Below are 13,261 nucleotides of genomic sequence, written 5' to 3'. Positions count from 1 at the left end.
CACAATATACACATATATCAAATCATCATGTTGTACACTTTAAATGCCTTGTATTTTTACTTGTTAATTATACCTCAATAAAGCTTGAGAGAAATAAAGTAAGATAGCAATCTTACTGTGTTTTCCAATATCCCTAAATAATAGCGGAAATGATGGATTTCATATCTGACAAAGAAGAAAGATGTCCACATAATTAAAACAGCTTGCCATTTTAAAAATATGAATCCTCAGAAGTCATCTGCTTAGTTTTGCTGTTGTCCAGTCAATAAACCATGTCTGACTCTGCGACCCCATGGATGTCAGTGCACCAGGCTTCTCTGTCCTTCACTATCTCCTGGAGTTCGTGCAAATGCATGTCAATTGAGCTGATGATGCCATCCAACCATTTCATTCTCTGTTGCCCTCTTCTCCTGCTGCCCTCAATCTTTCCCAGCATCAGCATCATTTCCAGTAAGTTGGCTCTTTGCATCAGGTGGCCAAAGTATTGGAGCTTCAGCTTCAGGATCAATCCTTCCAGTGAATATTCAGGGTTGATTTCCTTTAGGATTGGCTGGTTTGATCTCCTTGCAGTCCAAGGGACTCTCAAGAGTCTTCTCCAGTACCACATATCGAAAGCATAGATTCTTCAGCACTCAACCTTCTTTATGGTCCAACTCTGACATCTGCATGACTTCTGGAAAGACCATAGTTTTGCCTATATGGACCTTTGCTGGCAAAGTGATAGAACTGCTTTTTAATATGCCATCTACGATTGTCATAGTTTTCCTTCCAAGGAGCAAGTGTCTGCTAATTTCATGGCTGCAGTCACCATCCACAATGATTTTGGAGCCCAAAGGAATAAAAATGTGTCATTGTTTCCACTTTTTTCATTACTATTTGCCATGAAGTGATGGGACCAGATGCCATGATATTAATTTTTTGAATGTTGAGTTTTAAGTGAGTTTTTACACTCTCCTCTTTCACCCTAACCAAGAGGCTCCTTAGTTCCTCTTTGCTTTCTGCCATTAGGGTGGTATCATTTGCATATCCAAGATTGTGGATACTGCTCCCAGAAATCTTGATTCCAGCTTGAAATTCATCCAGCCCAGCATGTGGCATGATGTACTCTGTATAGAAGTTAAATAAGTAGGGTGACAATATACAGCCTTGACTTACTCCTTTCCAAATTTTGAACCAGTCCATTAATCCACGTCTGGTTCTAACTGTTGTTTCTTGACCTGCATACTAGTTTCACAGGAAACAGGTAAGGGAATTCTGGTATTCCCATCTCTTTTATTGTAAAGTAATCAGCCTCCAATTAAAATAAATAAATTTAAATTAAAAAAAAAAAGAATTTTTCATAGTTTGCTGTGATCCATACAAAGGTTTTTTCATAGTCAATGAAGCAAAAGTAGATGTTGTCCTGGAACTTCTTTGCTATCGCTATAATTCAACAAATGTTGGCAATTTGATCTCTGGCTCCTCAGTGTTTTCTAAACCCAGCTTGTACATCTGAAATTTCTCAGTTCACATACTGCCTAGTTTGACTACAGTGATATTAAATATGTAACTAAAAACCGTGATTATATTTTAAAGTCTCATCAAGTTTATGTAAATATTCTCCAGTATATTTTACTACAAAGTACACTAAAACACAGCACTGATTCTTAGGAATACTTAGGAGCATGACTTCCATAGCCTGTCCATCATTCAGATTTCCACCTTGTTTTCCATCCCTTCACTTCATATATTCTAACACCCAACTAAATTAAAATATACGTTTCTCTTTTTCACATATAGATACTTCTCTCACCATATTTTTGTATTCAAAACTTTTAATACTTTATGGCTTCATTCAAATGACAGTTTTGTCATGAAATTTATATGTACTTTACATAAAATAACTTTAAGAGTATTTCTAATATTGTCTTGAAATTTTAACTGCCAGAGAACTGGGAGTGGTAAAGTGGAAATGAGGCTCATTCTTTTAACAATTATTATGCTATTTAGGAAAATGGATTTTTAAAAACACATACTGCAACTATATCTTTCAATAAAAGTTTTAATGAACACTATTAGTTGCCATTATAGCACATAATAAAAAGAAAATCAGTAGGTCATAACGTCTTCATAAAACACTACAAGTTATTAATTCTAAGAAGCAGGAAGATAGATATGTTACATTATTTTTGTTAATAAAAAAACTAGAACAGGTGTAAAGAGGTTAATGGAGGGAAAGTGGGGAAGGAAGGGAATAAAAGTAAAGGAGCAAGTGAGGGAGGGGCAGAGAGAGACAGAAAGAACTATGCTGAGTACAGAAATATATCAGGGCATTCTGTCCCTTGCTAGTCTTTCTAATAAGAAAATATTTAAAGCAAAATGTTAAAGAAATATTTTCTTTGGGGAAAAAAGATACAAAGGCAATAAAGTTGTCAAAGAAATATAAAACACAATACTAATGTACATTTTACATAGATATGTAGGAGATACTGAAACAATTGGTTTGGCCAAAATGTTCCTTCTTTGTTAACCCACTTGAACTTTTTGGCCAACCCAATACATTAGGGGTTTAAAATTATAGGTGTCATATGCCTTAATTATCAGTTAGTCTTGAATTATTCTTTTTTGTTTCTTTTGTTTGTTAATTTGCTTATTTTTTTAGTGCCATGTGCCAAGCAAAAAAAATTGTTTCCAGTTTGTTAAAATCATATAATAATACCTTTAAGTGTGATTAAAAGTGAAAAATATCAATAAAATTAATAGAGTAATAACTAACAAATGAAAGATAATATTTTATGGCTCATGTTATACTTAAATTAAAATTAACTTAAAACATCAAAATCTAGCACTGTTAGCTAGCAGACTTATTAAGATTCAGGACAGTAACTAGCCTAGAAAAAGTACTTACATTGGCTTTCCTTAAAACTAAAGCCAGTCTACCTGATGTGTTAGGAATACTAATGATATATTTTAGAATATTATAATTTTAAATAAATTCTTCTCTTATAATACCAGAAAAAGAGTTTTTAGATGTGTAAATGCTACAAAAGGCAAAGATTTATAAAAAATTTGGCAAATCAATATGGCAGAAACATTTCTATTAATAATGTTCAGAATACAAAGCCTCATTAAAATAAGTTCTTAAATACTTAATTCTTAAGAGTAGTTTCACACAGAAAACAATTTTTATAGTTACAGGCTGTAATGATAAACATGAGCAGCCATCTCTTGAATCACACAGTGGAAGAGATTTTAGAATGTGAATGATACCCCAACATAGGTGTATATGTCAGGATATTCACAACAAATTTTTAAAAACATTATTTTCAAAAATTTTAATTCACTAAAACATTCAACAGCTGACATTATTTCATTCCATTCAGGGAATATTTTGAGTAAAGATTTCCAACTGTTTTTGAACAAAATGTCATCAAAATTTAGAGGACATGCTTAGAAAAATGTTCAATAACAATGCAGGACAAACAGACTGATTTATAAAGCAATTCTTTTTGGCTGTTCAGTCACTCACATGTGTCTGACTCTTTGCGACCCCATGGACTGCAGCATGCCTGGCTTCCCTGTCCCTCACCATCTCCTGGAGCTTGCTCAGACTCATGTCCACTGAGTCAGTGATGCCATCCAACCACACCATAAGGACTTAAATGCTTGTAAAATTCAATTAATGAAAGGCAGCAAAGACAGAAAGCTTATAATGACATGCGGAAGTATTTCTTTGTATTCAACATTAGTATTGTCTCAAGAACTTTGTAATTCAGATACATTAACTGTGCATCTATAAAATTATTTGAAATTTTGATAACTTCAGTTTTTCTGTTTGATAAAATATCAAGCCTCTTTGGATGACCTATGAAATATCTGTAAACTACAACCAATTCCATGTATATTTTGGTTATATACGATACATAATTTAGTAAGAATCCTGTTTTACCCATAATACCATGATCCACCAAATCTGTGTTCATATTATCTTTGTAGATATAATTTTATCTTTAATGTTCTGCAGTTCCATGTATCAAATTACTGTCTGAAACTATAATCTCCTTATAATAACTAACTACTAAATCTGAAAGTAAATCCTAAGTTTTTTCAGTAGACTTGTGTCTTCAGATTGTTCTGTGGTCAATGATAAAGCCATGAGAAGTGATAAATGCTGGCACACACCATGTACACAAGTTACAGATTCATATCAACTTTAATGAAAAACAAAATGTTAGAACTTAATTTATCATTAAGCATTAGTTTTTCCTTATTTAAGCTCCATGCTGCCAAAAAGTTCACAAAAGTTTTACCAAAAAATATAACAAAAGAAAGTAATTATTGACAGAAGCACTATAGCAACGACATTTCAACTACCCTTTGTATGTTCTCTGACAGGTCTGACGAGCCTCTGTTCCTTGTAGATATTTCATTGATACCTAATCTAAAATCTTCCACATTTCTTATTGGTCCCAACCCCAGGCATGGTGGCTGTACAAATCTCTCCAACCTTAGCATCAATGGTACAACTAGCTATTAAAACAGCGGCCAGCTGGGATTGTTGTTGTATTAGTCACTAAGTTGTGTCCAACTCCTTTGCAACCCATGGACTGTAGCCCACCAAGTTCCTCTATTCATGGGATTTCCCAGGTAAGAATACTGAAGTGGGTTGCCATTTCCTTCTCCAACGGAACTTCCTGAGCCGGGAATAAAACCCATGTCTCCTGCATTGGCAAGTAGATTCTTTGCCACTGAGCCACCTTGCCCGCCAGCACGCATAGCAGCACTTAATACTTCGCCTACTCCAACAAGTTAGGTGTTGTGAGCCACTCATATCCCAGCACACTTTATTTAACAGCACATGCTGATAAATATCAACAAAGTCCTACTGTACAGCACAGGGAATTATATTCAATATTCTTGTAATAAACCACAAAGAATATTAAAAATAGTATGTGTATATATATGTGTAACTGAATCACTTTGCTCATACCAGAATCTAATACAACATTGTAAAGCATCTATACTTCATTTGAAAGTAAAAATAAAGGACTTCCCTGGTGGTCCAGTGGTTAAGTATCCACCTGCAGGGGACATGGGTTCGATCCCTGATCCTAGAAGATTCCACTTGCCATGGGGCAACTAAGCCTGTGTGCCACCACTATTGAGACTGCCCCTTAGAGCCTGTGAGCCACAACTATTGAAGCCTTCATGCCTAGAGCCCATGCTCCACAAGAGAAGCCACTGCAATGAGAAACCTATGCACCACTAGAGAACAGCTTCTGCTTTCTACAACTAGAGATTGAAAACTCAGTGCAACCAAAAATAAAATAAATAAAATTTAAAAATTTTACAAAAAGAATAAAAATAACCCCCCCACACACCCCCAAACCCCTCCAAGACAAAAGCTGAACTGGACATGCTACTAGGGCTACAAGCATAAACCATGACTGTCCCAAGCAACTGAGATGACCTTCACTGCATGGTGGTGGTGTAGTCGCTAAGTCATGTCTGACTCTTATGACCCCATGGACTGCAGCCCACCAGGAACCTCTGTCCATGGGATTTTTCAGGCAAGAATACTGAAGTGGGTTGCCATTTCCTTCTCCAGAGGATCTTTCTGATCCAAGGATCAAACCCTGGTCTCCTGAATTGCAAGTGGATTCTTTACCAACTGAGATACCAGGGAAGCCCTGTTCACTGTATATTTAAGTATTATCCCATTTAACAGATGAATAAAGAGATGTAGAGACACGGAGAAGGCAATGGCAACCCACTCCAGTACTCTTGCCTGGAAAATCCCATGGACAGAGGAACCTGGTAGGCTACAGTCCATGGGGTCGCTAAGAGTCGGGCATAACTGAGCAACTTCACTTTCACTTTTTAGTTTCATGTATTGGAGAAGGAAATGGCACCCACTCCAGTATTCTTGCCTGGAGAATCCCAGGGACAGAGGAGCCTAGTGGGCTGCCGTCTATGGGGTCGCACAGAGTCGGACACGGCTGAAGCGACTTAGCAGCAGCAGCAGCAGCAGAGACACAGAGGCTAATTTCCTGTAAAGAGAATTTACCATAAAGCTTAAGTTTCAGGGCACTTCACTTGAATATCCACGCACCTTTCAAGTCCTATATATAATTTTGTAATCACAATTTTGAATTTTTTTACATAAAGTGGGCTCCTTACAACCTAGATCTGCCCTTGTACAGACAGGTTTAATAAAGAGCCCAAATTCACATAGCCTGCAATACCCAAAAGGAGTTAGCACTAGTACCAATTTCATTTAGAGAATATATAGTCATATCAGAAAATGAAAAAATAGTATTCGTTGTTTTTAGTTCCCCAAGCACAATTCTAACTGGTATATCTTGGGAGTCTTGCTGTATTCCAACCGACACACTACTAACACCACAAGTCATCATAAAATGCCACTTTCATTATATTACTTCTGAATTTGAATGAGTCGTCAATAACTAACAGATCAAATTTCAACTTTTCACTCTGTCTTTCATCAAGCAGACACCACACACATTTTTAAATATTTAAATGTATAATCTTATCTCAAATTACTTATGTAGTATTTATTTTCTTGTTGTCTTTTTCCATATGAAGTTTCACTTTTGTTTCTAATTTGCCAAATCCTATCTAAAACTATCCTATGTTTTACTATTATTCACAGTATCTATTTTTTAAATTACTTATTTTAGCCTCTGATCTTAAACATTTTCAAGCTTAATGGCATGTCATATTTCCCCCTCCCAATAAACTATCAACTATAGTATAAACTATTAAATCTATCATTGACTAAATTTCAATTATTTTGTATGCCCACCTGGCACAACACCTGATGCATAGTATTAAGCAAATGTTTTGCACAATTGAACGTTTTAGGCCTACATTTAGAACAGCAAACCTCTCCATCATCTAAATATAAATAAGATTTTATACGTGTCTTTCTTATAACACTGGTTACATTCTTTAATCTAAGTTATAAAAAGTTGATCTCATTCTGAATTGCATATTGTGGCCCAAACTGGTTACATCTTTATATTCTACCTCCTTCTCTTCTGTCCTACCACCTTGATTTCTGAGGCAGCTATGAATTTGGTGAAAGAAGTCACCGGTCAATAAACAAGGAAAATAAAAGAATATTTTCTAAATTTAAAGAATGAGCACTTATACCTGACTTATCTCAAATTTACACATTAACCTGAGTAGAAAAATACAGGGTCTCAGTGGTGACTTATAAAAAAATACAAAACAAAAATTAGAGTTCTAGGTCAAAAATTCCCAAATAAGTAAAAAAAATTTCAATTGGTAACAGTGACAAATTACTAATATTTTTATTTCCTCTGGAGAAGACTGGAAAGGGCACTTTATAATAAAAAAAAGTAAGAGAAATATAATTTTAGGACAGTCTATTAAATTGAAAAATCTGACATTATCACTGATTACCAAGTTTCAGGGACAGTAGATTGGGAACTGCTATCAGAGATGTATAAATTAGTTTCAACTTAGATAAAATATCTTCACCCTAAATGAGACTTTGCTTGAAATGAAATGTTATGACATTTTACAAAGATGTCCAAGCCATAACACTAAAGAAAACACAATTAGTTTAAAAAGGAATATAAGGGAACCTTACTTCTTTCACAGCCCTTTCCCTAACAACAAAAGACATGTTATGTATAACTAACTGGTAGAGCACTAAAGTGAAAAGCAGCAAAAAGTCAAATGCCAAGTTTATTTTATGCCAAGGAAAACTGTAAAGACCTTTGCAACTGTAAAGATCCTCCTATTTAGATGATTCTGCAATTAAACTTAATATATATCAGGTTCCTATAATATACAAGATACTCTGCTTCAATTTAATGCATGCAATCAAGTTGCTATGACCAAAACAAACTTGCTATAGCCTGCTTCATTCACTCCCTTGACAAAAAGGTATAGGTCCCTTAAGTGTTTTTCTGTCTTTATACAGACCCCCTTACTATCTGTTAAATAATTCTTCCAAGTTCTTTAATACCTCCCTCCTCAACCCAACTCTTCCAGGAACTACTACTAAAGATTAGGTCTCCAATTTGATTATTTATCTTACATTCTTTTCAACTTTTAAGAACCTGTATCTCATTGCTTCTTCGTGGTGTTTGTTCTGTGCAGTACTGCTGTCCGTCAAGGCTTAATATAATTTCCTGCTTCTCAGTTCTCTAAATATCCACAGCCCTTTATTTATCCACAGGCCACTTTTACAAGACTCATCTTTAAAACCTGCCTGCCAATGCAGGAGACCTAAGAAATTCTGGTTTGATCCCTGGGTTGGGAAGATTCCCTGGAGGAGGAAATGGCAACCCACTTCAGTAGTCTTGCATGGAGAATCCCATGGAGAGAGGAGCCTGGTGGGCTACAGTTCACAGGGTCACAAAGAGTTAGACATGACTGAAGAAACTTAGCACACACAGTGGTTAAGCACAGTGTTCTCAAGACCTAACTCTGCCACTGACTAGCTAGGTGATCTTGGGCAAGTCACTTAACATTAGTGGTTTCCCCATCATTAAAATGAGGATACATTTGCTCATAGGGTTCTTGTTAAGAAAAAAATGAGCTAATATACAAAAAGAACAGTGCTTGTTAGATATTAAGTGCTATTTATCCACTATTATAGTCATTTACCTAATTCTAATCTCACCATTTTACTACATATTCTTTTTGTGGGCCAAAATTATATCCTTTTATATCTGAATCCCCCTATAAAGACTAACAGTGCCTTAAATAGGACATATTTGTTGAATACTTATGTTGAATATTATGACAAAGCAGTTGTTCTGAGGGAACATGGTAAATGTTCTCCAGTTAATTCCTTTGTCTATATTTTAAGTTCCTAATAGTTCTCAAAATTTTCAACTGCAGAACAATCCTAACATCAGAGGAGAATAAATAAGTAGTCCAGGATGGTCTAGTAAAATAATTAAAATTTGTATTCTATAGTAGCACCAATAAGCTGTTAGTGATTACTAAGCCTTTTCTGGGACTCCGAGGCCCTTTAGGGTCTCAAGATCAGACACCATGATCAACTAATCTTGTCGACAGTATTAATAGAAAGTGGAAATACTCATTGTTTCATTATCAATCTGGGTTTGACCCTAAGGAGTCCATTCACCCCTTCCACACTCACCATGCATGAGAAAATTTATTTTTAAATTGCATATTTTATCTTAAAATTTCACAAGAGTTTTGCAATTTACTCTATAATGTATCCAAGATAGTTTAAATTTTAAAATATTATTTTCCTCTTATCTCTGAGTAAAACTGATGCTCCAAAGAGATGTGTCTGTCATGTTTTTTCTGTGGTTTCTTAAGTGCCCTGGTAACTAACAATTCTAGGTACAGTACTATCTCACTTTAAGAAACACAGTCTTTGACTACAAATTTCTTGTGGTATGCTCTAGTTAAATCCTCCCAATAGCAACTCCCCAAATACTGCTGCTGCTGCTGCTGCTAAGTTGCTTCAGTCGTGTCCGACTCTGTGTGACCCCATAGATGGCAGCCCACCAGGCTCCCCCGTCCCTGGGATTCCCCAGGCAAGAACACCGGAGTGGGTTGCCATTTCCTTCTCCCCCAAATACTACTCCCTGAATAATCAGAAATTTGAGATATATGACAGAGTAAGAATAGCACCAACATTTTCAGGCTTAAAATGTTATACATTTTAAAATGCTTCAGCATTTGTGAAACAACTTATTTAACAGTCACATTTTAAAGAATATTATAATCAAGTTGTATGAAATTATAATCATATATCAAGTAAATCTTGCAAAGCCTGTATGAGAATTTTCACTTTTCTCAAAGTGTAAGTTTGATGTTACAACTTACTTTCTAGCCAGAAATAATGATGATAAATTTCTAAAACAAAATGCTAACATATTCTTCAAAAGGATAAATGCATCTGCTAAAATTATTGGGCACAGTTACAATATTTGGTGAATGCAAAAGATGTCTCTCCTCTTATAAAATTCATTAGAATGTAAATGTGTTATATTACATCCATATACTACTGTCCTGGGTCTACTTGTTTAAAAAAATGTATTTAATGGCTCACTTTCAATCACAACAAATTTTTTTTCATCAAGGAATTTGATCAAATTAAATTCTGGGGCTACATAATTTCCATCCTGTGGACTTCAAGGTCAACAGCAATGAATAGGTTATATAAAACTAAATTTACAACCTATTGTTTTACTTCTAAATACAAAATACATTGTAAATTCTCTGTAAATTAGTAAAGTAAAAATTGTTTATTCTACCTTCCTTGGAAACAAACTAGACTGGATTTTTATGGTTGATGCTGATCCCGCCTCCCATTAAAGGATTTAAGGGCAGCAACTTCCTCCATAATACTTAGCAAGTTCATGCAAAGATTACATATTGACCCCAAGAAACCCCTCCCAAGAAGGGCAGGACAGAATGAAGGCAGAAAAAGGATCAGGTGCTGAGAGGCCTCATTAGAGCAGGACGCAGGACAGAGCAGGTACACCTCATGGAAAGTGGCTCCACGTGTGAAGCCTTGGGAAACACAGCGGGAAGAAACTGGATTGCTTCTGGTTTAGGAATAGAGACTTCGCGCTATGCCGTCCCATGTTGGATAACCATTAAAAAACCCACTCCTGGCAAGTTCTTTCCAGTTAAGGCTGTGCACTGCCCTCCAGGGCCTAGGAAAGAGGCGCCATTATGGGAATGAATATCCAGGGACTCAAGGGCTAAAATCAAGCGCCGGCAACAACCTACCGGGAACCCCCGACCCAATTCATCTCCTCAAAACTTCGGAGCGAGGAGACACTGGGGTCCTGACTGCCGGCGCTCCGGCGTCTTCGTTTTGCGCTAAGCGACAAGTTCCTTGGCCTTCGATGGCTCCTTCTCGCCTCCGGGCAGTATGGCCCAGACTCCCGAAAGCCTCTGCGGCCTTGGGTAGGCGGCTTCCAGCCTCCAGGCAGCCTCTGTTGTTTCGACGGGGAACCTATCCTGACAGAGCCGGAAGCGAAGCTGTGGGAAAGCAATTAGTCCACGTCAAGGAGGAAGAACACAACAGTTTTAACCGCTCAGACAGGGGAAACCTAAGTAAATGAAATACTGGACTGTGGCCACAGGGTTAGTGTTTCAAACCACCTACACTGTAATTTTATTTAGTTCTCTATTGGTCTCACTCAGCCTTTCTTCAGGTCAAAGACCAGCCTTGATGAAGAAAAAGAAAGCGAGGACAAAGTTATAGATCCAACCATTCCCACATACCGATTCTCCAAGTCTTTTAAAATCTTTCATTTTTAGTTTTAATATTCAGTAAACAGTTATTAGAAATATTGCACTATAGTAATTGAAAAGTCTGTATATTTTGTAATTTTTTGAGAACACCACATCAAAACTTGATTTAGCTATAAAAGCCCAAAGACTTTAAACTCTTTACTGGAAAAAACTCAAAACAAAATTGAGTTTTACTGTTCATTTATGTGTTATACTTGAATATATTAACCTGGAGAATATCTCATAATTTCAAATATAATACATTTTCTGTTCAGTCATTAGGAAATAGTACCTAAAATAGGATTATGTCCCAGGGCAGGCATCTTGTATAATCATGGGCTAAGTTGCTTTAGTTATGTCCAACTCTGTGCAGCCCCATGGACTGTAGCCTACCAGGCTCACCTGTTCATGGGATTCTCCAGGCAAGAACAATGGAGTGGGTTGCCATTCCATTCTTCATATATAATCATATAAGTACTGATTTTTATAACAAAAATTCAGTGAAGTACGTCTATCATTGGTTTGAATTAGACTAGATATTAAGTATTATTTGTAACAACTGAAACGTTGACCTAAGGTTTCATTGGCAATGTTATGCCTCACATGAAAAAGGTTAGCACAACTGATAGATAATGAGTCAAATACTGAGTTATTTTGGGCCAGAGGGCAATTAAGTAATTCTTGGGTCAGGAAACAGTTCAAGAAAGAAACAGAGCACGGCTAAAATATTATTTAGCATTTGTTGAAAAAATCCATCCAAAATTCTTAAATCTTAATTTATCATTATTATTAAAAATCATTTACTTTCTGGTGACTTACTATCTAAAAACATAAACATGCATTATCTGCATGATATATTTTTATTTATATACTAGTACATGTATATCAGTTATTATAAAAATTATTTCTGATGTTTTACAGTTTGTAAGTCATACTTTTTCTAATATATGTATATATTCTGTATCATTTATAAAGTGTATTTAATTCTGCTTAAATGAACATTGGTAGTGTCCACTTTGACATGGACATTGAGAGTATCACACTTGAGAACAGACTAATTTAATCTTATTGCTTATTTTTAATTTCTACTTACTTTCAATATCTTTTTCTAAGATTATTCCTCCCCTGTTAAGAAAAATTTTCTTTTCCACATAAAAACATGTAAACTCGACAAGCTATGTTTGCTATAGTAAAAAGTGATTTTTTTTCCACCTCCCTTTTCTCTAGTTTCAAACACAAACTAAATTAAAATTATTGTTGCTTAAATTGCACTATGAAAGAAGGACCTTGACATTCTTAGTTTCTTATTTAAATAGCATATGTTTCCAACTGGAATTACCTATCTGGTTTTCTACCATCTCTGCCTTTCCTGAAGGCTTGAGTCTAGTCTCAGGAGCTCCAATCAATCCTAGCCTTTGGGAGCAGAGTGGGGTTATAGGGGGGTTGTGGAATTTAAGTGGTGATAGTTAGGTCTGTACTTTAGTGGTTTATAATAGGTTAAATCTTATATTAACCTTTTCCCAGTTCTAGTAACTGAACTTCAACTTTCCTTGTACCACATTTATGGTAACCAAATTTCTATCTTGATTATTTTCTTTATACCCATTTCCTCATTCTAATAAGTCTTTCACTCTAGGCTTTAAAAGCTTTTCCTGTACCTGAGTTTCACTTTCAGTTGGTAAACTGACCTGCCTGTGTATTTAGGTCTCTAATTTTCTTAGCTTGTAGATTTCCCACTGCCCTGCTTCTTCCCTGATCTTGCCCTACACCAGTGATGCAAGCCACTTCCCTTGACTGCCAACTGCTTTCTGATCCATGCATCCCTCTGTATATCATGTTTTGCCAACTGAACATCCTCCTATACCCCAAGTTCCATTTATCCTGACCCTAACATGTCCTGTTACGGTCAGGAGATGTGACATAAAGAATTCAATTTTATAAATGTAAGGCAGCCTTATTGTGACACTGGAAAAGCATGGGATTAGGAACAAAAATT

At 35.9% G+C, this 13,261-nt stretch overlaps 1 protein-coding gene across 1 annotated transcript in view; it reads right to left on the bottom strand.

The window, feature by feature from the left end:
• Positions 1 to 13,261, bottom strand: part of REDIC1 (regulator of DNA class I crossover intermediates 1) — an 87,762-nt gene that overhangs the window by 72,322 nt on the left and 2,179 nt on the right. Inside the window, 1 exon segment of the mRNA XM_005887732.2 lies at positions 10,756 to 11,010. Coding sequence (XP_005887794.2) covers positions 10,756 to 11,010 — 255 coding nt within the window.

This window comes from Bos mutus, chromosome 5, assembly GCF_027580195.1.
Source record: "Bos mutus isolate GX-2022 chromosome 5, NWIPB_WYAK_1.1, whole genome shotgun sequence".
NCBI classification, from domain to species: Eukaryota; Metazoa; Chordata; class Mammalia; order Artiodactyla; family Bovidae; genus Bos; species Bos mutus.
This window is presented reverse-complemented; position numbering and strand designations above follow the sequence as displayed.